This window comes from Fukomys damarensis, unplaced genomic scaffold (assembly GCF_012274545.1).
Source record: "Fukomys damarensis isolate Sample0158 unplaced genomic scaffold, DMR_v1.0_HiC HiC_scaffold_1, whole genome shotgun sequence".
Classification (NCBI taxonomy): Eukaryota; Metazoa; Chordata; class Mammalia; order Rodentia; family Bathyergidae; genus Fukomys; species Fukomys damarensis.
The window spans coordinates 33,954,524-33,979,929 of record NW_022900913.1 but is presented as its reverse complement, the minus strand read 5'-3'; the positions used below and the strand labels follow the sequence as shown (position 1 = coordinate 33,979,929).

General features: G+C 37.9%; 1 protein-coding gene across 5 annotated transcripts in view; it reads left to right on the top strand.

The window, feature by feature from the left end:
• Positions 1–8,121: 8,121 nt before the first annotated feature.
• Hmgcs1 (3-hydroxy-3-methylglutaryl-CoA synthase 1) overlaps positions 8,122–25,406 on the top strand; it is a 19,891-nt gene continuing 2,606 nt past the window's right edge. The window contains exons 1-11 of one of the 5 annotated variants that reach the window (XM_010629922.2): positions 8,160–8,235; positions 12,158–12,256; positions 12,363–12,421; positions 18,904–19,361; positions 19,698–19,823; positions 20,340–20,504; positions 21,818–21,983; positions 22,869–23,039; positions 23,561–23,667; positions 24,303–24,428; positions 24,632–24,795. In XM_010629922.2, the coding sequence (XP_010628224.1) occupies positions 18,914–19,361; positions 19,698–19,823; positions 20,340–20,504; positions 21,818–21,983; positions 22,869–23,039; positions 23,561–23,667; positions 24,303–24,428; positions 24,632–24,795 (1,473 nt within the window). In that variant the 5' untranslated portion in view covers positions 8,160–8,235; positions 12,158–12,256; positions 12,363–12,421; positions 18,904–18,913. The other 4 variants (XM_010629920.2, XM_010629923.3, XM_010629919.3 and 1 more) reach the window with 4 other exon arrangements.

Sequence of the window (25,406 nt, the reverse complement as noted above, 5' to 3'; positions counted from 1 at the left end):
AGGCCACAGTCACGCTTTCGCCGACAGAGTCTGGATCTCATCGGGTGAGGCTTTTCCTGGATGCTCTATCCCACTGGAGGAATAGTGGCCGCCCCTTATACCTGCTATTCCTACATTCTGTACAATTTTTGTCTTAATTAGTCAACCCTATACTATACAGTAAGCCCCTTATTTAGTAATTATTTTTTTCAATTTTTATTAGTACATGTCTGCAGTATATGATAATTACTTTCCTCACGGAGAGTTGGTATATGTACATAATACATCTTAATTCTGTTTTCATTTCCTTCCCCACTTCTAACTCCCACCTTCCTCTTTACCTTCCTTTCCCTTTTTAAAAAGATCTATCTTCTATTTCCTATTATTTACCTATTATTTTGCTCTTTACTTATGATTTGAATGTGAGATCTAAGAGGGACCGTATGATACTTAAGCTTATGGGTCTGATTTGTTTTGTTTAACATTATGATCTAAAGGCACATGCATTTTTCTACAAATGACTCAAGTTTATCCTTCTTTACAACAGAATAGTATCCTATTGTATGTAAACCCTATATTTTCTTAATCCATTTATCTGTTGAAGACATATAGGCTGTTTCCAAGATTTAGCTATTATGAGTTGTACTGCTATAAACATGGGTATGCATATATCATTGTGGTATGATGTCTTTTAACTCTTTTGGGACAATACCTAGAAGGGGAATGGCTAGGTCAAAAGAAATTTCTATTTTTAGCTTTTTGAGGAGTCTTCATACTGATTTCCACAGTGACTGTACTATTTTACATTCCCACCAAGGCTGTAGAAGCAGTCTTCTTGCCTCACAGCCTCTCCAGCATTTGTTATTATACGATTTCAATGATAGCTATTCCCTAGTAATTCTTTATAATAAACCCTTTCTGCTTAAATTACTGTGTGTTTTTTCCTCCCCTGATTGGTTCCAGACTCAGAAAAGGAAAAAAAAAAAACTCCAGAAAAATAGTTAAATATTAAAAATTTAAAAATTTACTCTGAAAGTACCTATAGAACAATTCATATAAATCTATCAGAATTGGAGGTAAGAGGCTAAGTAAAAAGCCAGTCTTTTTCAGTCAACTTCTGAAACAGCTGAAGAACTGGACTAAAAGTATTGCCGTTATTACTGCCAAGAATCAAGGTAAAGGTCATTGTCTAGGTCACAGTGGTGGCAAAAAACATGGCAATGCCACAGCAGGCTGTTTGTTGTCACGGGCAGCTCTAAAAGTTTCACCATCCCTGCTCTAGGAGAATGCATGGTAGCAGTGGGCTCCTGACAACGAACCTCAGAATTACTCCCTGATGGTAAAGTCTCTTTGGGAAATCAAAAGGATGATACGGAGGCAAGAAGGGCAGCTTTGCAGCTCTTCAAACACTAGTCTTGTTTGCAGTTCCTGAGGAACTGTTCTAGTCCTTCCTCAAGGGTTACAGGGACAGGCTATAAGAACCCTACATAGGAAATGATCACCCGAACTTTCACAGGACTGACTACACTGTGAACCTCTGGGAGATCTGGGGCTCCTCTTCAAAAAGCAAGACTCTGATTCTGCTTCGAGGACGATAAGTAGAGGCACTATACAGAGACACTGGTAGCACAATATCCCTCTTTGCTTCTACAGGCTCCTGATAGGTTCATTGAGCTCTTTTCTGTTAACATGTTCATGACCGGGCCATAATTCATATATCTTGCTGCTGGATAGCTTGATCCACCAGTGGTACAAACATGACTGTCCCATCAGGTGACTTTATTAATTTTATTAGCAAAAAATGGATACAACTGATTAGATCTGTTTGTACAAGATCAGTGGTACAAGTCACTCAATGGGACAGTCACGCACGCATGTACCAGCAGTGTTTCAAATTGGTGGGAACATGATAAACAGGTAGCTCAACAGTTATTCATATAGAGACACTAACTCCTTTCTCATTTTCTTCTGTCCAGCCAGTGAGCCACAATAGCCTAAGAGAGTTGGAGAGTACATAATCCCCAGTAGGTAAGGCCTACAGTCCTCAGGAAGAAATAGCTATATGAAAACAGAGACAGGGGCAGTGGTGGCGAACCTGTGGCACACGTGCTACAGGCTGTTTGCATCATCGATGGAAAGCTGTAAAAGCTTTGCCACCACAAGACTAGGGTATGGCAATGTGGCTGGGCAATTGGGCATGATCTGTCAGTTGTGCAGAACTGTTAACCACAGGCACAGAGCAGTAGTTCCCAAGCTCAGCACCTGATACCAATCTTCTGGCATAAGACTGAGTTTTTGAAGGGACGGCCTAGATCTAATGTCAGAAGAAAGATATTAAAGATGGCAGCCATGGACCACTGCCTTCTTGTTCTTGCAGTGGCCTATCCTATGTGCAGAAAGCATCTTTTCTTTTTTCCTTCAGAGTACCTTATCTCCTTGAGCACTTTTTTTTTTACAATTATGTTTTCTTCTTTTGTCCTTTTTTTGCCCTAAAATAAATGTTAAACTTTCACATTTATCAACTTTTCTGACCAATTCTTTGTATGAGACAGTAAGAGCCTAGAAAACATTGCTGGTCATTACACTGGTGATAGGGTCTTGCTATGTAGCCCAGGCTGGCCTTGAACTCAAAGCAATCTTCCTGTCTTAGCCTCCCAAAAGCTGGGATTACAGGCCTATACCATTGAGCCTGGCCTGATTTAAATTTTTTTTTCAGGGGGATACATCTTGCTATATAGTTCAGGCTTGCCTTGAATTTACCATGTAACCCAGGCTAGCCTGTAACTAGTGGTGACCCTACTGCCTCAGCCTCCTGAGTGCTGGGATTATAGGTAGTAGCCACCATCCTTGGCTTAAGGCACACAGTTTAAAAAAAAATCTCAATCTGATAGCTTGAAAGAATTACTTTTCTAATTCTTTTTCCAGTTCCATATTTATCAATGTTTTGAGGATGACTTGGCTTCCTTGTAAGGTAACCTAGAAAGTGACTCATGTAGACTTTGGGGGTTGTGTTCCTTTTTGTACTCTAAATAGTAAACTGGCATTCTATTTTATGTATCATAAACATGATTGATGTAGGCTCCCCCGAGAGACGAATTTGTTTTTAGGAAGCTGGTAAAAGAACTTTCTGAGCCCATGAGCTCAGCAGCAACCATTTGTGTCATAAGATTCTTCAGAGTAACATTTCTGACCCCCGAGCCTCTGAGAAGTTACCTACCTCCCCTCATTCAGCATCTACTGTCCTGCCATGGTCTGCTCTATCTTTGAGCAAAACGGTGTTTTTGTACATAAAATGGTGCAAGGTAGGGCTGGAGATTTAGCTCAGTGGTGCCACGCCTGCCTAAACACAAGGTCCTGAGTTCAATCCCTGCTATGCAGGGGGCAGGGGTGTGGAAAGTACAAGGTACATAAGTTTTGACAATAGGAAACCTGGATTTGAACCCTAGCTTGGCACCTTAGTAAATGAGTAACTTGGAACAAGTTGCCTAAATTCTCTGGTCCTCAGTTTCCTCATTTGCAAATTGATGCTTACCCACTTGGGCCAATAGGTGGGCTAACAGAAGTAAAATACCACAATCCCTGGGAAATAGTAGGTGCTCAGTAACACTCACTACTAATGCTGACAGGTAGAAGTAGGTTACTCTCAGAACCACAGTGTGAGCGGCGCACTCGTTGAACTCACTCCTTTTCTTCTCAGTGGTACAGAGAAATATTGGATCCTACTCCATTGATAGTCTTTTTATTTGAAAAACCAGTAAAGGGGGGATTCGCTGTTACCTACTACAACTTTGACTTCATTACTCTAGATTTAAGTTTCAGTTCCTACATTGTATAGTTAATTGGCCCCTTTCCTTGTAATGATTCCTCATCCCCTCCTCATCTTCCTGACACCAATCTTCATTACACAGAAAACTCCTTTTACTCCTTCAAAACTCAGCTCAGACACAGGGGCCTTTGATTCCTGTTCTTCGCACTCCTTAACCCCATTCCAGTCTCCAGACCTTTGACCTTGCTCATCCCTCCCCTGCCTCATTCTGCCAATTGGCTGCTTCTTATCCTTCACAACACAGGTTAAGCATCACTAGTTCAGAGATCTTGCCGAATCTCATCATGCATTTCCCCATCCCCGCCGTTTCCTATCTCATTGCCTGACAATGTGTTCTTCACAGTATCATCACTACCTGAAGAATCCTCAGCTCATTTGTTCTTTTTCTTATATAATAGTCTGCCTTCCTCTATTAAGATGGATTAGATCCAAAATTACATCTTATTTACCTCATGGAACACTTGAACTTGCTTTTTTGTTGGGCTAACTGTACCACTTTAAAAAGACTTTTCAGGGCCAGGGATTTAGCTCAGTGGTGCTGTCATCTGCCTCACAAACACAAGGTCCTGAGTTTGATCCCCAGTTAAAAAAAAAAAACCGAAAAACTTTTCATGCATACTCACGTGCAAGGCTTTCTAGGGCAAAGTGGGAAGGAAGAAGGGCAAGTAGTAAAACCCTAGACAGGAGTAGTGTTGGAAACAATATTGGGTTGTGTGGGCCCACTCAATCTGTAGGGTTTTCAAACCACTTTCCACTTAAAAATTCTCCAGAGCCAGGGATTTAGCTCAGTGGTGCCACCACTTGCCGCACAAGCACAAGGTCCTGAGTTCGATCCTTGGTACCAAAAAACCCAAAAAGCTCCAGGCCATCTAGAGAAAGGAGAATACTTCCCTAGGAGCCACAAGCCTGCTTTAGGGTTTAGCAATAGGGAGAAATATTGTGTGCCAGGTACTAAGTGCGTCCGGAGCCTCGCTCAGCTCAAGTTATGTGGAAGGACTATAAATGCTCCCTGTGTCATTTGGATGAAAGAAGGTGGATGGAATTCTGGTTGGTGGCATTGAGAAGGGGCAGAGGGAGCTATAGCTGGGAACTGCTGTAGGGCTGCAGAGGTTGTGCTATGGATAAAGAATCAAGTTAAAGCTATGGTCAAACTTAGCACTCTGTAGCACTAGTGAGAACCAAAGTGGTGTCCTGGTCAGCAAAGGCCAGTAGTATAAGAACCACATGTAGAGCTGAGCCTCCTCTCCTAATGTCAAGTCAACCAGTAAGCTCCATAAAACCCACATGACAGCTTACCAAGTAGAGGGTGGGGGGTGGAGAAATAGACCTAAAGGGGATTAAGCTTTACTTGTTTTATGTTTTTTTTTTTTTTGTGTGTGTGTGTGTGTGTGTGTTTTTTCTTGGAATCAGAATTGACCTCAGGACTTTGAGCTTGCGCGACACCACTGAGGTAAATCCCTGGCCAAGGATTAATCTTTAAAATAACTATTTTTTTTTTTTTTTTTTGGTACGGGGGATTGAACTTGAGTCCTGCGCTTGTGAGACAGGTGGTAGAACCACTGAGCTAAATCTCCATCCCTAAAATAACTAAATATTTAAGTAAATAAATCAAGTTTAAAATGGAAGAGATGGAGATTCCTTTAATTGGCAAATTTAAAAGTTCTTGCAACCTTGCCCCCTCCCATGTCTAATGAGATACGGGCTACAAAGTTTAGGTTTCTTTTCAAAAAACTCCACAATGACTGGTGGCTTTTTACCTTCTGCTTTTGAGTTACAGTATGAAACCTAGCCTCTTGCTTTATTTATTTTTCTCTTTTTTCTGCTCTAGAATGCAGTCTTTGACCACAGAGTCTATATCTTCTAGCTATGTATTCCTACTGCCCATAACACACGGGAACCACAAAGGAAAGCTATTTAGCTGTATATGTAATTTTATGTTTTCTAGTAGCTACATTAAAAACTAAAAATAAACAGGTCAATTAATTTTAATAATATATTTCTTTAATCCAATATAAATCAAACATCACTACAATGTGTAAATTAATATTATCAATGAGTATTTTGTGTGTGTGTGTGTGTGTGTTCTAAGTTTTTTAGATCTGGTGTGAATTTTACATTTACAATACATCTCACTTTGGACTAGCTACCTTTCAAGCCCACAATAGCTGTATGTAGCAAGTTCCTGCCTTATTGGACAACATAGATCTAATGCAATTCCTGCCACAGAACAGGGAAAAGGTAAATATTTGTTCAATAGGTGGATTTATAGTACTAACTATTATAATATCTTCCTGCTTCTTCAGAAAAATTTTCCCCTTTAAAAGTAGTACAGTACAACAAATTATACTCTACCATTTGTATATGATATCTATAGTGTTGGGTCTATAATATTTAACATTAACTTTAAAACAACATAATAAAATGTGGTATTTTAACATGCTTAGGTACACATTTAAGCAAGACACTGACTTCCTTGTGTTTAGGGCAGTCAGGGCTTAAATAATTTGGAATTACTTGCATTATGAATATATATATATATATAACTTTGCCCTCTGTAGCATGGTCATAGTGGATATTTGTGTAGTATGATATATAATCTACTATAATATTTATAGATTTGAGTTTGTTTTTTAATGAAGTTAAGATGCTCTATAATTATTAACCCATTTTATTGTCCATTACTCAGCTTACCAGTAATTGATAGCCATGAATTGAAGGTTAATTTCATAAAAAAGACAGTCTGTCCTTTGTGGGAATTTCCAGTTACACAAGATGATCACCCTCATGGCTGTCTATCTAATCATTTTGTATTGTACAGTGCTGGAGTTGGAATTATTTATTACCCTTTACTAAGGACAAAATTTTATCATTTTTGTTGCATTTATCCTTATAGCCTTTCTCTTTCTTTCTAATATGACAAGAATTTTAATCTCCTACCACACCCCAAAGTGCTAACAGAAAAAGCAATGTCTCTTTCTACTTATTTTCTAGTAGTAACTTCATATAACTGTGGAATGACATTGACTCTGGAACAGAATGAATGTCATAGGCAATGTTGCAGAGTTATAACCATTACTGAATTTTGCCACTTTGCTGCTGAGAATATCTTTTACTAGGTAAGCATCTATAGTGTATAATAAATTTCACATAACAGTAATTGTAAATTACCATAACTTGTGTATTCACAGAATTATCAATTATCCCTTATCAACAGCAGTCCTCATTGGTAATGAAATTGAGAAAGGGAGAAATGGGAACAATTTTGAATCTCCCTCATGGTCCCCCACCAAAGCTAAGTATTACAGTTTCCCTATTTGACTAACTTGGAGACCAGGCAAAGGCAAGAGTCTATTGTGAGGCCATAATTGTCTTCCTTTGGATTTCCCCAAATAGTATTTCTAGCGATTTCCTCCAGCTTAAATTGCTCCTCTATTTTATGGGCGACTAAGGCAGTCCTTACCCTACTGATTCGCTGTGCAAAAAGTTACAGGGCCTCTTGTGTCTTTGAACAACTTTTTATTTAACACCTCCTACTTGTTAAACTCAGAAGACACAGCAAGGGTGTACCCAGATGCCTAGCAAAAATATTTGAGTTTAGGGTCAAGTTCCTTTCTCAAGTAAAACCTGCATCCTTCTCACTGACGCCAAACCCCTAAAACTTGCTGCTTTAGGTTTAGTTAAGAAGATCCCTTCCTCTCAGTTGCAGTTTGTTTGTTTGTTTGTTTGAAGTCAAGGTAGTTTTAACTAGAGGTGGCAATACTAGACATTTACAAATTAGAAATGTAGAACATTTACAAATTCACAAATTCTAGGTGAGGTATTCTGCTCCAATTTGCAATCTTAAAGCGCTCAAATCAAGTATCTCAGAACTCTTACAGGTGAAGCCTAGCTCTGGTTGCTAGGCAACTTGACGGACTCCCAAGCCGGGACCATCTCGCCTCCCACACTTGACGATCTCTCCAGTGGTGGGACGCGGATTCCCCATTGGCCCCCATCTCCTCTCACTGAGTTGCAGTTGGTCAAAGAATCTCTCACTCCGCTCCCGTTGGCTCTCGCCTTCTCTCGCTGTTCTGTCATTGGTACGTGGGCTCTCGGGCCACTGTACGTCACTGTCTCACCCCACTTCCTCGGCCTCCAGACTTTGTTCCCTCCCTTTACCCCGCCCTTCCAGCCATGAGGGAAAACCCTAGCGAGTCACCGGCTCTAGTTTCCTTACGATTGGTAGAAATTGGACTAGGGGGCGGACATTGGCGGGCTACTCTGCCGGCTGCAATTGGCTGCTGGAGCCACTGGCCCGACTCCCACCGGCTCCCGGCTGCGCCGGAGGCGGGTGGGCCGGCGGCTATAAAGCTGGCCTCAGAGGGGAGGCGCCGCGTTCTCCTATTTCGCGGCTTGCTCTTTTCCCTGAGTCACTTCCCGGTAACGTCTGGGTGAGTTTCCCCGGTGGTAGAGGAGAGCTGGGCTGCTGAGGCCCCGGCGGATGTGGATCGAGAGGAGGCGGTGTCCTTGACTAGGCCCGAAGGAGCTCGGGTTCGGGCTCCGCGTCGGGGCTGAAGCATGGATCTTGCCTGGCCCCGGAGGATGCGGGGGCCGGGCGGGGTCCCTGAGCGGGGTTTTGGTGCTGACTGGGGCAGATCTAGGTAGGAGTCGGGGACTCTGCTGTTAGCCGGCGAGTCGCCGAGGGGAGAAGGCGAAAGGGCGTTGAGGACAGAAGTTCTAATGATTTAGGAGTTGGAGGAGCTCGATTGGTGGCTGTGAGTGCTGTGAGCATGGGAACGGGGGGCTGTTAGGAAGGGAAGAGAGAAGCTGGGCTGCCTCGGGGGTTCCCAGAGCATTGGCTTATGGTGGAGACGCCCCTGTAATGCGGGACCTCGGACTTAAATGGATTCTTGCGGATTGGCAAGGGGTGTGTGTGTCTTCCTGTCACGGAATTGATGGAAGAAAGGGGAGAGGGCAGCATTATTTTTCTTCCCCCCTCAAGTGCAAAAAGACCTCAAATTTAGGCCCTGATCGGTACTGGTGCCCTGGATACCTTCAGTGTGTACCTGTTTGAAATCTTAACAAGACCCCTGCTTCCATAATTTTTTTTTTTTAGTCCACCTTTATAAAAAAAAATAGATTTCCTCACTATTCTGAAATCTCACACCTCTGTCCTATTAATAGCTTCAGGACCAACCTTAGATGATGTAGAGAGCCGGCACCCACAGAATCTTCGCACAAATGGATTTTAGATTGCACCAAGGACATTTCATTTCAAAGCTATGGAGTTTTGAAAACAGTTTGCGTTCTAGGGGTTAATCATGAATGAAGAGAATGCATTTAGCTTTGATCGGAGAGAAAAAGAATTGCTCTAGCCTATCGAAGGAGGGATTTGGGGAACAGGTATTGCGAAGTTGTTCTTCTGGCAGACTTGCCTTACTGCCTTGGCCTTAGGACATCTTTGACTTCTTTCTCGCCCATCAGTGCTATAGCAATGCCCCCTTCCCCCAGCCTGACCAACCTGCTGCAGTGGGATGATATGTTGTGGTTGCTGCTAACATACTGTGCTTTAGGGATGAATCATGAAAAATAATAGCAAGGTAAACAATAAAATTAAGATCAATGGAAGTACTCCTAGATTTTTCTTAGAGATCGATTTAGTTTTTTGTTTTGTTTTTGTGGTACCGGGGATCGAACTCGGGTCCTTTTTCTTACAAGGCAGGTGTGGTGCTACTGGGCTAAATCCCTGGCCCAAGTTTAGATTTTTATTGCACAGATTCTGTTAGATGAGAGCATATTGAAAGACCTTAACTCGTAACTGGGCAAGTGATTCTTTGCAGCTTGAGACATCTGAGTTTATTTTCTTTGATCAAAAATTTAAATGTCAGTTATTTTTGTGTGGAGACGACGGTCAGGGATAGCATCTTTGGAAAAGGGGGAAAGGTTGTCTTTTGTTTCTAACCTATATATGTATTTTTCACCTAAATTAGTAAGTTTGGTGTTTTAGTTTAGTTCAGCTGTAGTGTAGTAATGTCAGCTATTACACTCCTGAGAAGAGGGACGTCAAAAAGCGTATGTGTGAAGCCATAGAAGACCATGTCATCTGTGCCTTACTTTTAATTTTGCTTTTCTTAAACATTATGTCTTTTAATTGGGGGATTGAGTTTCAGTTTTTGACTTAGATTTTAGATAGGTTTTCTTAGAAGAAAGGCAAAATGCAAGATGTAACATAGTTTTCTTGTGTCTTCTAGAACCTTAAACCCGGTCCGATCTCCCACAATCTGGTGGAACTGGTTGTGAGATGTGATTGGAGGAGCTTAATGGGCTGTATATTAGAATCTCTAATTAGTTTCTCTTATACTTTATCTTAGCCAAAAGGAAGAGAAGTAATGATAGTTTCAGGTAGAAAGGAATACAGTCTTACAATTTAATGTTGGGTTACTACAAAATGAAATATGGAAAGAAGTGTTACTTTGACCTTTCTCAAGAAGGTAGTACAGATTTAAAAGGCAGAGAAACATATTGCCTAGTCCAGTAGGAACATGACAGCACTAGATTCTTAAATCTACTCTTCCTGATGGTTGGCCCATGTTTGTGTTCACTTAACTGAATTAAAGCAGTAGAAGGGAAACTGATCTTTCGAAGCTCATAGTCTTCCTCTTTGGAGAGTTTGTTGGTTATGTGTGGTTGTGTGTGGGTGTGATTGTAAGGCCAACAAATATTCTTCTGATTCTGTTTGGACTCCTTACATTTTTTAAACATTGGGACCTGGGAACAAGTGAAAACCTTTGCATCGAATAGTAGTAGTAGACAGCAAATTTTATTAAACTTCTGGACATTTTTTGGTTGTACAGCTCATCTCAAAGTGGTAGCAAAAAGAACTTACTAGTAAGGATTTTTATGAGTCTTTGACTCTATCTAGACAATTTGTCCTTTAAATTTGGCCACTCAAAAAATGGCAGTTGAATGCCATTTACTCCAAGATCTCAAAGAGAGATTTCAGAAGAATCAAAAGACAATGTATCTCCCAACAGGAGTCTAGTAATCCGATACGGATAAGAAGACCTCCAATGTAGTAGTTTTCAATTAGAGAATAGGTTATGAAGACTTGAGTGAATCATATATCTGTGTAGGAGGTGGATTCATGATTAGAAAACTCACGTTGTGTGTGATTTATCTGAGAAGCCTTCCAAGAAGAGGTCATTAAGAATAGGATCTTGAAATATGAATAGAATGTCAGATAGGTCAATAATTCTTGGTGGGGGCTTTCTTTTACTTTGAGGACTATGTTGGAGTGTACGGGTGAAGGCAAGGCTTTCTTAAGTACTTTTGTTTACATCATGCTAAAGAAGAAGGATTTCCAGTTCTTTTTCAATTTCCTGAATCTCTCTAGTAAGAATGAATAAGATCAGTAGGTAACTGTTTTGAAGTTTTTCATGGACCAAAATGTGTGCTAGATTAATTTATCTGACCAATTCTCTGAGTGAAGGAGGGAAGCCAGAAGGGGAAGTTTTCTTGAAGCAAATTGTGTCAAATGTGTGTACATCATCCATGGGTTCAAGAAGTTGTCTCGATATGGAGAGGGCGTTGTGTTTTTCTCCCATTCCTGAGCACTGGTCCCTATGATCCCCTTAATTTATAGAAGACAGAGGCATAGTTTGAGACAAAGAATTAGAGATAGTCATTTACATGGAGTGTGTATATATATGTACAATACTGTAATCAAAAACTTTTGGGGGGAATGTAGTACTCTGTCTTTAGCTATAAAAATTCAAGATTTATTTCTTTTTGTGTGTGGGGTAAACTTAATGGAGTAAAGGAACTAAAGCTGTGAAGAGCTCTTAAATTATCTAAGATAATTTAGATGTAAAATTTTACAAAATATTCCAAGGCAGAAAATCATTTTTTCAAAGGACGAGGAGGGTGAATGTGGCAGTATTAAAATAGTATGAGATTAAATAAAGAAAATGATTAGGCCTCATTAAAACCTTTTAATTTCTTTGAAAAATACTGATTAAAAAACAGGATAATTATAAAGCTCTGATCCTTTTTCAGACAGAGCAATTTTCACATATTTCCTCTTCTCCACATTCCCTCCCATTGGGCTGGGGAGGGTACATTAGCTTCATTTTATAGATGAAGAAATTGAGGATTGAAGAGGCATGAATTGCTGAAGTCACAAGCTCCCAAGTGCTGAGTGAACTTTTGAATGTGTAGATTTCTTAACGGCAGAAATTTGCTGGGCCAGTGCAACTTACGCAGATTTCTTTCTCCATAATTTTTGATAACCCAAATTTAGTAAAGAAAACTGCAGTTCTCTTAGTACCAAAGCTTATTTAAAGCCTGAATTGATGATATGGTCTTTATTATCAGGATTGAACCTTCTGCTATAAGGAATAATAAGGGGAAGGAGATTTTATAAGCCTTAAGAACCATTTCCCCCCAAAAACTTCAAATTCTTTCCTACATAATGTAAGTGGATAAAGAAATACTTATTTTAACTGTGACTTTAAGTCATATTACTTGAGTTGGTGTAGTGGTTTATGATTTTAAAATAAGTTGTTACTTGAAATTCTAGTGCCGGAAGGAAGAAACAGTGACGGACCTGGAGACTGCATTTCCCTGTCCTTCCCACAGGTATGGCATCGAGTCGCGCTGCTCACGGAAGTGGTCGTCATTAATGGAAAATGGGCATTCAACTTATTCTAGAACAAATAATCATTTGTGTGTGCCGTATATTCTTTAAATCCTTTAAAGGTAGGGTTATTTACACTTAAAAATTAATTAGTGCTGTAATGCTTTAGGAGACTGTCTGATTCTGTGTTTCTTAGACTGATGTTTAAAATCTAGAAACCAATTTTAAAAATTAGTGTTCAGTCATAAAAGTGTAGGTAATAAGATGAAACCACATAAACTACTTAATAAGAAACAATCAGAGCCACACAGGATGGTGCACACTTTTGATTCCAGCACTCTGGAGGCTGAGTAGATAGTGACTGTAAATGTGTTTGAACCAATGATATAATTATTTGCAGCTATTTTTCATATTACCATGGATTATCTTTCTTACGGTTCTGCTTTTTCTTGTATATCAGTGTTATAATTTCCTATGGTTGGTAGTAGATTAGAAAGCTAATAGGATTTCATTTATTCCGCATCTACCATATGGTGGCCAGTGAGTGGGGTACCAGGGACACAAACATGAACAAAGCACAGTTCCTGTTCTCCGAAAGCTCCTTTCCTAGTGCGAAGTGACTGAGGCCAAGCAATAAAAGAAACTCGGAGAGTTTGAAATAGTGTCTCAATCATCAGACATGCCATTTTAAGAGACAGCTTGGCCCAGGACAAGGAACAACGTGGAGGTAGAGAGCTGATAGGAGGCTAGCATAGTAGTCCAGGGGCAGATGCTTGAAGTTCCTTCGTCCTCTTTGAGGAGGTAGATGGGGTCCACCCTTGTACCAGTGTCCTCAGCTGCCCGCCCCCTGCTTTTGTTTCACTTACAGATTTATTCTCAAGGGTTTAGCGGTCCTTTTTCTGTCCTTGACAGGAAGCCCTTACAGTATGAATTGCAGTATTAAGTTTTCTTACTCTGTTTTGTTGACTCTTAAAAGTAAATTGTGGAGCTCCTTTTGTCCACCAGAGGGGGTGAGCAGTCACTTTAATGAGATGACTTCTTTCCTCTCCTTTATTGTTGGCAAATTTAGAAGGTTTACAGTGTTGTGAGGGAAACATATACCTTTTCTAGCTTTTTAAAAGTTGGAATTGGAAAATAAAATTTGTGTATTTTATTATAAATATACTCTTATGCTGTTTAGATTTTTCATTGCAAGTATAGCATTCTGAAAAATAATGAAATATTTTGCCGGTCAAAAAAAGTTTTTAATGAGCAGTTGAAAGTGTAATTTTCAAAATTGTATTCCATTTAGAAAAATTTATTGTGTGTATTTGTTTTATTTTTGAGAATAGTGAATTAACCATAATTCCCATTCTCTGATAGGACAAAGAGTTGACATACAATGTAAACACGTCAAACCTTTAGCTAAGGATCCCCTTTCCCGCTCAGACCGACCTACTATAGAGAGTCTTGAGAGGACAACATAGAGCAAATGCTTAATATAGGATATTTTATTTATTTTTTTGCTTTTTGTTTAAGTTTTTTGAGACAGGGTCTTGCTTTGTAGTTCAGAATGGTTTTGACCTCACCAAGTAGCCCAGGCTGACCTTGAACTCTTGGTGATCCTTCTGCCTCAGCCTCTCCAGTGCTGGGATTAGTCATGTACCACCACACCCAGCTTAATAGGATATTTTGAAGCAACATTTTAGACTAGAAATTTTATCAACTTTATGTTCTTGTAAATGGTATGGATGTAATTACTTCCCTGTAGTAGATTTCCTCTTCAATTAATCATACTCTCCCTCAATTTCAACCAAAAACTATGTATTTTAAATTGGATACCAAGACCATAAAGAAAACACATTGACTATTAGAAACCCTCAAAGAATGAATAATATTGACCAAGTTAGTAATATGAAAAAATTTTTTCCACATCAAAATCATAGCAACAATTCAATTTGATGTCTGTGAACTATTATAACTAAGTTACATTTTTTGTTTTGAAATGAAATAAGTCAGGGTGCATGGTCAGTTCCTGTTGTGGGCTCCTTTCTTGGGTGGCCTTCTCACTGTCCTCACACTGCAGAGAGAAAGAAGGGGCTCACAAGAGAGCTTGAGCAAGCTCCTGATGTCTCTCTCTTTTTTTAATTAAGTTTATTGGTACATTTTAGCGATGTCTCTTTATAAGAGGACTAATTCTCTAATGAGGGCCCTGTTTTATGACCTCATCTAAACCCAATCACCTCCCAAAGGCCTTATCTCCAAAATCCTCACATTGAGAGTTAGGACTACAACATGTGAATTTTGGGAAGACACATTCAGTCTATGAATTGAATATCTGTACTACACAGATAGAGTGAACCCTTAACTTAAACTCAGTTGATTCCTAAGGGCTGATTGTAACTAAGTCAGTACAGCTGAGATCTGGATGTTTACCTGGGTACATGCTATAGATAACAAGAGGCATGAATCTTCCATTAACACAACCCAAGTTATTCGTATGTCAAGCTGGCCATAACTTGAGGGTCCACTGTATTTGGAAGAAAAATAGTAGAAACTATTAATTTAGAATATTCCAGTGTCAATTAAGATAAAAGCATTTTTGAATACTTAGAGTTATATTTTTACTTATCAAAAGAGCTCTTTTAAATGTGGACCATAGGTTTTTGTCATGTTTCACTTTTGCACATTGAATGAAAATGAAAATATAAATGATAACACTGAGGAATTGGTGGAATTTTCTGTAGTCTTCCATTTCTGAATTCTTTGATTCACAATTATCAATATATATAGTTTTTCATATGACATCTTCTGCCACTAAGAATATTTGTGATACCATATTCCTTTAAAGATATCATAAATGAACAGAAAGGCTTTAGTGCTGCCCTTTGACTTCCTTTGTCTCCTGCTCAGGTATTCACCACCTTTCCCAGGCCATTTGTTTCCTAGAGGTGAAAAGAGTATTTCAGTATTGTTTCTGGGGCTTTCTTTCAGGCTGTTGATTGTCAAAATGTGACCCTAATTGATGAAATGTGGTATTATAGAAGGATGAACATAAAATGCCGGAAATAATTAGCAGTTGTCCAGGGAGTGGTTTAATGAATTTAGGAGAGAGTAAGAACACTCAGGTTAATTTAATTAGATTAGGAAGATTTCATGGGTGAGATGTGATCTGTCTGATCTAGGTCTGTGAAAGATTTGAAGAAGCAGAAGCTGTTGAAGAAGCCACTTGGTGTTTTAGGATAATGGATAAATTCATTGGCGAACAGAGGGAGGATTATATAGGTGATTTGAGTATAGAGAAACATTGGATGATATTCAGCATTTATCTCAATTATTGACTTTTCTGCTGTAGATTGAATAAACCAAAGTTAAGAGTCTTCTCTAAAACCCTATGTAGGGTGAAAGTAGACAGCAAGGCTTAACTGGAGCAAATATGTAGGTGTTGGTGAACTGAGAGAAGCAAAGGCTGCTAGCCTGAGTTTGTTCTCTTCACCCCTCATAGGCAGTTCTGAATGTTGATTTGGTTGAACCCTACTTACCAGGGGAAAGATCAAAAGGAAACAGAGCTTGTGTGGAAGAAGGGACTGATAGAACAAGGTAGAAAGGTACTTCCTGTTCACTTAGAGTATATGATAGTGACCCTGTTAAGTCAAAACAGGTGACTTTGAACATTCCTTTTTCTAATTTATCAGTCACAACTTCTGCCAATTTTTAAAATTTTTGTAGTTTTGAAGTGGTTCCTTCTTAACCCCTTGTGTAGCAATAGCTCTAGTTCATGGCTTGTGTTTTATCTTTGCTATATCAGCTTCCTAACTCAAATGCATTCTCTGCACAGCACCTGTGCCTACAAGAGTGACTTAGACTTTTTGATTATGACCCCGCTCCCCCAGAAGAATTACACTTTGCATTGCAATGAAATATATTCATGAATAATTGAAATAGATGTTCCATGGGGGAAAAATATCCTTACATTTACTATGCCATGTATCTGATATTTCTTTTTTTTTTATTTCTATTTTTTTTTAATGCTGTTATCCACTAACTGGATTATTCTAGAGTTGAGAGAACAATATGATCCTATTACTGCTTTTTAAAATTTCATGATAAAGTTGAAGCTTCCAATAGCAGAACCTTCATGACCTGACCCTTGTCTAATTCTCTTGACTCAAAATTTATCTCATCTACTCACTGGTCCTCTGGTTTTATTCGAATAGATTAGTAAATACTTTTTTTTAGTTTCTTGTAATGTGTCTATGTTTTCCATAAACAAAATTGAAAATTTTCCCCCACCATCTGCAGTGCTTTACTGATTACTTCAACCTATTCCTAAGACTGAAGTCAGGCATTTATAGCCAGGCAGCTTTTCTTCATACTCCATACCCTGCCACCAGGCTGGGTTAGATCTTCATAATGTAATGTGACTGTATGTTGTTGCCTATTTGTTATTGTGTATTTGTGCTCTTTTTATTACACAAGACAGTGATATTTGAGAGGATACAGGTGTCTCCCACTAAACTTACTCCATCAAATGTTTCAATATGTAGTATGTTGGCATTCTTTAGATGAATCAAAAAATGAATATAATTCTTGTGTTTGGAAGGGTCAACTGATGTTCCTTTAAGGGCTTTAGTTTAAATTTGTGATTATAGTTATAGTGCTTATTTTTTAGGTTTTAATATATTCATCTTGATTACCTATGGGCTTTAAAATGTAGGTTTTGTGATTTAAGGACACAGACTTTCTGCTGTAGATGTTTTCTCAAGATTTCAGTAATTAGCTCACTGTGGCAGAAGTTCCTCGTTTCGCTGTATTTTAAAATTTTGCCAGAGAACAAATGACTTAGGAATTGACTTTTCATTTTCAGGCATCAAATACTGAAGAAAGTTAGTGGATCAGTTTTTACACTAGGTAATTCAAAAACTAAGACATTTAGATCAATGAAAAGCTGAAATTCTACCACCTAAATGGCATCATCCAATTATGTCCTATCTAAAAAGAAAATGGGGCTATAGAATTTTAGATATATGAATGGGTCTTTTTTAAAAACTGATGGGCTGTACCACTCTTCAAGGCCTGATTATGTTTTTCTGACACCTACTCCCACTGAGTCCTTGGGTTAGAATGTCAGTGGAAGGCCTCAAGTGATATTAGAAGGTGGAAAAAAGGTAGCTACCTTGTTCTTGTCAGTGCCAGCAGCAGCAATGGGTCTTGGAGTTCCTACTCATCAGCAGAGGTACTAGTAGTGGTAGCTGCAGCAGTTTCAGTACAAGTGTGGGCTCATGGAATCTGAAGAGATGCCTTTTCTCTTTGGTTCCTCTAGCTCAGACAACAAATTTATACCCATTTCTCTGGGTTAACCTCTTCTTTTGGGATTAAATGTCCCTCTAGAGCAGTTTCTGATTTCTTGACTAATACATCCTTTTTAAAAGACATTTAAGGCTGATTATTACTGGACTTATGCATGGGCATGTGTGATCTTGAGAGCTAGCAATTTTTTTATTTTGATAAATAAATCTAGATGCTACCAACACCGAAGTGCCTTTTAAAAAAAAATCATGGTTTTTAGAAGCTAAAATGAATTGCCCCACTGTAAAATGTAATGTAAAATATATTATCAGTTTTCAAATTATTATAGTTTCTTTCCACTTCAATGTGCTGATCTAGAAGGGAAGTGATCTAGCAATTTTGTGCTCATTGATTACCTGTACACTAGCTATAGAAATAGAATATTGGAAATGGCTAAAGGGGAAGTGGGGTGGGGAGGGGAAAGGAAATAAGGGAAAAGAAAAAATGTAAAATAAGGAAAAAATGGAAACAAAGTCTTTGTAAATAGGGAAGGGTGAAAAAAAAGAAATAGAATATTGGCATTCAACTTTGTGATGGGTCCTGGAATGTGTCTTTTGCACAATGTGAATTTAGCTTCTTCAGTGGAGATAAAATAATAGCAGAGGCCTTGTACATATTGGCTTGGTAAACTTCCATATTGCTGCTTTTCTTGCTGAGATTTTGTTATCAATTAATAAGCAATACTTTTTAAAGTTTTACAAAGTGAATAATTGTATAATCAATACTATATCTATGATGACTGGTCTATTTAAACTATTTTAGGTGGTCAGGAATAGGTCAGACAATTGAATTATGATTTGTTTGCTGTATTTGAAAATTGCCATTACATTTTATGTCGTAGTTCTTTAGAATATAAGAGACTCTTGAGTGTTGCTTACCTGTACAATCATGTTTCAGATGTAAAGATGCCTGATTTTGAATAAAGTAGAAACCTTTCTAAAAGGCTGTAAGTTTACAGAATAGCATTCTATTTGTACGGTAATTATTACTTTTTTACATATTTATACTTGGCTGCCCTAAATAAAGTGTTTAAGCTTTGATAAACTAAACTAACTCTTCAGGTCATTGTTGAACTCATAACATCTATTTCTCAGTCTTGATCTCAAAAGTCAGCAATTTATAACCTAAAACAGTATTTGTTTGTTTCTTTCTAAAGCTTTTTCGCCATGCCTGGGTCACTTCCTTTGAATGCTGAAGCTTGTTGGCCAAAAGATGTGGGAATCGTTGCCCTTGAGATCTATTTTCCTTCTCAATATGTTGATCAAACGCAATTGGAAAAATACGATGGTGTCGATGCTGGAAAGTATACCATTGGCTTGGGCCAGGCGAAGATGGGCTTCTGCTCAGATCGAGAGGACATCACCTCTCTTTGCCTGACTGTGGTTCAGAAACTGATGGAAAGAAATAATCTTTCTTATGACTGCATTGGGCGGCTTGAGGTTGGAACAGAGACAATCATCGACAAATCAAAGTCTGTGAAGAGTAATTTAATGCAGCTATTTGAGGAATCTGGAAATACAGACATAGAAGGAATAGATACGACTAATGCATGCTATGGAGGCACAGCTGCTGTCTTCAATGCTGTTAACTGGATTGAGTCCAGCTCTTGGGATGGTATGTTACATGCCTCTATTCTAGAAAACCAAAAGCTATAAAAATACTCCTTGGATGAATAGACCAAGTGACCTTTTAATTAATGCCAAGTGCACACCTTTACTAGTTATAGTTGTTTAAATATATTCGGAGAGAGAGAGCTGTGCCTTTCAGCTTATCTGAATTATGAATTGGTTATCTTACTCTGTATGACAAATGACTTATTCAAAATTGAGTTGAAACATTTTTCTTCTCTATTAAAGATGGAGAAAGCTTATTCTGAGAAAAATATAAGACCTGAATTTAAATGTATGATATATTTCCACTTTGTGAAATGACAAAAAACATGTTTTTCAGGACGGTATGCTCTGGTAGTTGCAGGAGATATTGCTGTATATGCCACAGGAAATGCCAGACCTACAGGTGGAGCTGGAGCTGTGGCTCTGCTAATTGGGCCAAATGCTGCTTTAATTTTTGACCGAGGTGAGTGGAAAAGCATTTATTTACTTCTTACTATTTAATTGACATGGTTGGTCCTGAAAAATTTGAAAGTAGAATGAGGCTACCATGTGCTAAAATGCTTATTAAACGTAATTGCTAACTTACTGTTGCTAACATTTACTATTAAATGTACTTGCTAACTTATTTCATCTTTATAGCACTTTTATGAGGTAGGTGGTATCATTCTCACTTTACAGAGAAATGAAGTAGGTTAAAGTAAGGGTTAAGTAATGATGTAAAGGAGTAACTTGCCCATGGTCGCTGGCAAATTACATTTGTCTTCAGGATAGTAACTGTGACCTCCCAGGTACTTTTATGAAACTATGAAGGGAATCTTAGGGATCTGTGTTTCCTTTTAATTATATCGGCTTTACCTTGTGTTTTCTATAGTGGTAATTAATTTGTTGAGGAAGATCCTTAGATAATACAGTATACTTACTAATATGTAAACCTCAAGAAGCAGAAATATATAGACATGTCTCCTTTTGGCTCTAATAGGGCTTCGTGGAACACATATGCAGCATGCCTATGACTTTTACAAGCCTGATATGCTCTCTGAATATCCTATAGTAGATGGAAAACTCTCTATACAGTGCTACCTCAGTGCATTAGACCGCTGCTATTCTGTCTACCGTAAAAAGATCCGTGCCCAGTGGCAGAAAGGTAAGGTTTACCCTTTTTCAGTTTTTCCCAAGATTTGGTGAATATGTACTTTTTGTTGTTGTTGTTGGTTTTGTTTGTTGTTTTTTTGTATCAGGGATTGAACTTGGGTCCTTATGCTTGTGAGGCAGGCGGCAGAACCACTGAGCTAAATCCCTGGCCCTTTCCTAAGATTTAGTATCTCTTGACAGTGATATAATGTACTGGGTGCCTGTAGTGAGAAACTACTTTGTGAAGATCTTTCAGTAGTACCATTTTACTGTTTCTTCCTCATCTACTAAGTAGCATTTTCCCATAGTTTTTGGGAATGTGTAATTTAGGTAAAGTGGTAAGTTTTGGAAATCCAATATATGTCTGCAAAAATACTTAGATTGATTAATCCTTGGTTAAAAAGAAAAAAGTGACAAATTTTGTTCATCCTTTGAGAGTTATTTTTAAAATGTTTTAGTTTACAATGGTAGTTCAGAGAACACTGTAAGAATAACAAATTATTTAAAGATCCCTTTGCTTAATAATCTGGCCGTTAACCTGTTAATTTGTATTTTTAAATCTCATCATTAAATCTCTGTTTTTAACCTTGGAAAAGTTCTTTTCCTTTTTTCTTTGGAACTGGGAACTGAATTCCAGGCCTTGCACTTTCTAGGCAGGCACTGTGCTGCTGAGCTACATCCCCAGCAAACCTTGAAAAAGTTCTTGAGGCACTGAAAAGGGTGGTATTTGAGTCATTGCTATTATAATACACAGTATTACAGAAAGTATGCTTTCTCTTTACAACTTTGTATATTAAAGGTGGTGAGAGGATTAAATTTTATTTCCATCTCCATAATTGTGTGCATGAGTGTGTATTTAACAGGACAATAATATTGTTACTTTTTTATCAGGACCCACAGTAAGACTACACTTTACTATATACATTGTATGCATGTCTAGCTTTCTATATTTTTATTTTATTTATTTAACTGGGGATCAAACTCAGGTCCTTGTGCTTGTGAGGCAGGCGGTAGAACAAACCACTGAGCTAAATTCCCAGCTCCTCAATTTTATTATTTTTTTTAAAGCTAATCCTGACCTGTTAAATTGATAACCTTCTCATAAGTTATGACTCTTAAATTTGGAAATCAGTGATGTAGTACTGCATATTATCCCATGTCTGGATGTCTTTTTTAAATATACCTTTTACACTATAGAGAGATTTCATTATACAGAGCATTTTGGTTATCTAAGGATATAAAAATATCCTGGCTTTGTTCTAAAGTCAAGCTATAGAATTTCCTGGATTATGTGAATGTCACAGATTCTTTGGACTTCTCTTTCAGAGGGAAATGATAAAGATTTTACCTTGAATGACTTTGGCTTCATGATTTTTCACTCACCATATTGTAAACTGGTTCAGAAATCCCTAGCTCGGATGATGCTGAATGATTTCCTTAATGACCAGAACAGAGATAAAAATACTATTTATAGCGGACTGGAAGCCTTTGGGTAAGAGGAACTATTATGATTTTTTTCTTCTATATTGTTTTTTTGTTTTCTTAACTCACTATGTATCACAGGCTGGCCTTAAACTAGTGCTGAGATTATAGGTGTGCACCACCATTCTTGGCCCTAAGAACATTTTTTTTTATTTGTACAGATGTGAAAATTTTAGTCAAAAGGATGTTAGAAATCCTGTAGTCTAATCTATATTTCAGCAATGTCCCAGAAAGGTGGTAGCTTACTTGCACAAATTCTTTAGTCATTTATTTCTACCTAAGATTTTCTGATTTCCTCCCTATTGGCTGTTTTATTGTCACTAAAATAAAGTAATTGCTGAAGTGCCCAAATTTACTGTACCAGTCACTGAACTCTTCTCCCTGCCTCTCTCATGTCCCTATGCCCATATCCATTGTGCACACTGCCACTATTGAAGATTGGCATGCTCCATCTTCTTTGTGATTTTTAGGTTCCCTAGCATGTTATGCATATTAAACTCACTGTATTTCTCCCTACATGTGTCCTTCTCCATCTAATAAAATTCAACTCAACTATTAAGGCTTAGGTCCTGTAAGATAATTTTTCTAACTAAATAGACATGACTGGACTTGAAATAGTATTACATTGTGTTTGGTGATAACAAAGTTTTAGTAGTCTATGAACTCATTAATATCAAGTTGTATTTACTTAATTATTTAAAAACCTTGAGAAAAAAGAAGCATATATGTACAACTTTACATCTTTTATAGCAATTAGCATGTTATTACTTGACTTTAAAAATGGAAAAACAATCATAAAGATTTCAATATTAATTAGGCTCACTATCATTTAATATTACTAAAAATTAGTATCTTTGAACATTGTAAAATTATATCTTTTGAATAAATTTTTCAGGGATGTTAAATTAGAAGATACTTACTTTGACAGAGATGTGGAAAAGGCATTTATGAAGGCCAGTTCTGAACTCTTTAATCAAAAAACAAAGGCTTCTTTGCTTGTATCAAATCAAAATGGAAATATGTATACATCTTCAGTATATGGTTCCCTTGCTTCTGTTTTAGCACAGTGAGTATAAATTTTAGCTATTTAACTTCCTTTTTTTTCTGGTGGTGTTAGATTTCTAAGACCAAATCCAATATCAGGCATGTTGATAGCTCACAGATGGTATTTTATCTTCTATTGTACTATTGTCCATTAATTTGAAAGACTTACAGGTTATAGTTCTTCCACAAGTATTTCATTTTGTAGATTCCTGGCCTCTGTTTTCATTCTTTTATTATTCTTTTATTTTTTATTCTGATGTGCAGCTGAGCATAAATCCCTTGTTGAGCAAGTGACTTGTCTCGTGGTATAACTTTTGTAAGTCTCACCATTCCTCCCAAAATGAAAACTTGCTTTTAGTCTGCTCACTGTAATACTAAGACTTTAAATTACATTTTCTACTATCATAATAAAAGAATAAGCTAGATCCTTAAGAATAATAGTAGTTTGCACTTTGACCGAAAGTATGATTGTTATTCCTTCTTATGTGGCTTTCCACACATTATACATATGAATCAGTTAAACCATTTTTTCACCTTACACAGGTACTCACCTCAGCAATTGGCAGGAAAGAGGATTGGAGTATTCTCTTATGGTTCTGGTTTGGCTGCCACCCTGTATTCTCTTAGAGTCACTCAAGATGCCACACCAGGTCAGTGCTGAGTCTTTCCACAGGAATGTACTGTCTGGAGAACCTCCTGTGGGAGGTTGCTTCATCAGGCTTCTCAGATGAGCACCTGAATCTGTCCCATACATTTCAACATAACTAGATTGTTAGTCTCTGCCTCACTTAGGTCAAGGGCACACTAATTTTTATAGGCCTATGATCTTGGCTATATTTAAGGGAACTTGTGATTTCTCTGAGCAGGAGGAGCAAAAACTGGCAAAAGCTTGGCATTATTTAAAAGTATATCATGGACTGACTTCAGAAAAATTATTTCATTTACTTCCTACCTTGTCTACTGGGTGATACTGAATAAATATCTAGTCAGGACATAGGAAGCTGTGTTGAATACACACCATCTTATTTTTTAACTAAACGGTAGCTAGGTAGTTCTAAAAAAAATTGAGGTTATTTTCTTTTTTTATGAGTTTTTTGTTTGTTTGTTTGTTTTTTTGTACTGGGGATCGAACTCGGGTCCTTGTGCTTGCAAGGCAGGTGGCAGCACCACTGAGCCAAATCCCTGGCCCTAGAAATGAGGTTATTTTCATTTGGCAACATTTTACTCAGGCTTCTTTGGCACATACTGTTTTCAGTCTTTAATGTTGAGATCATTTGCATTTCAGGGTCTGCCCTTGATAAAATAACAGCAAGTTTATGTGATCTTAAATCAAGGCTTGACTCGAGAACTTGTGTGGTACCTGACATCTTTGCTGAAAACATGAAGCTCAGAGAGGACACTCATCACTTGGGTAAAATATTAAATTGTGCTTATATAAAAGCCCATTGGAAGGCTATCATAATATTAAATATGAAACCTAAGACTATCAAGGCTTTATATAGTACTATTCTGGTGTCAATGAAAATTGTACAGAAATATGAAAATTCTTCAGTTTGATTACCAGATGAGTTGTATATCATAACTAATGTGTAATATCCTCTACCTTCTCTTTAGCCAACTATATTCCCCAGAGTTCAGTAGATTCACTTTTTGAAGGAACATGGTACCTAGTTAGAGTGGATGAAAAGCATAGAAGAACTTACGCTCGACGCCCTTCTCCAAATGATGACACTTTGGACGAGGGAGTAGGACTTGTTCATTCAAACACAGCAACTGAGGTAAGTAAAGCTCATTTTGCTAGTCCTTTTCTAAGACAAGCTTAGAAGTTTCCATCCTCTTATCTCAGGGTGTAGGATCTGTGACTGAGACTGAGCAATTTAAAGGATTGTCAGTAAAACTGTATTTCAGGAGGATGGGCTCTGCTATTAGATTCCAACTATGCTATTTCCTCTTGTATGAAGTACATACTAAAGGTAGATTTTATTAACAATACTAGAATTTAAAGGAAGACTGATCTAGAAAGAAGGCTCATTTGTGGTATGCGTCTTAGTGAGAGATGGAGTTAGAGATAAGATGCTGAGCTGTATCTCATTGCTAAGAACATTGTCAAGAAGTAACAATAATAGTCACAATTTCAATTCCTTTCATGTGCTAGGCACTTTACTTACGAATTTTTACAACAACCTCCTTAAGGTTTATTAGTAATACTATCATTGTCTTGGCAATGAGGCTCCAAAAAGTTAAATTTGCCTGCCCAGGATCAAGAAGATGGTGAAGCCAGTTTCAAACCAAGAACTTTATAACCTTGAAGTTATTTATTTTTTTGCTTAACACAGATTTGATAAGTGCATAGTCTTGCTTCTTTTTTTTTTTTTTTTTTTTTTTTTTT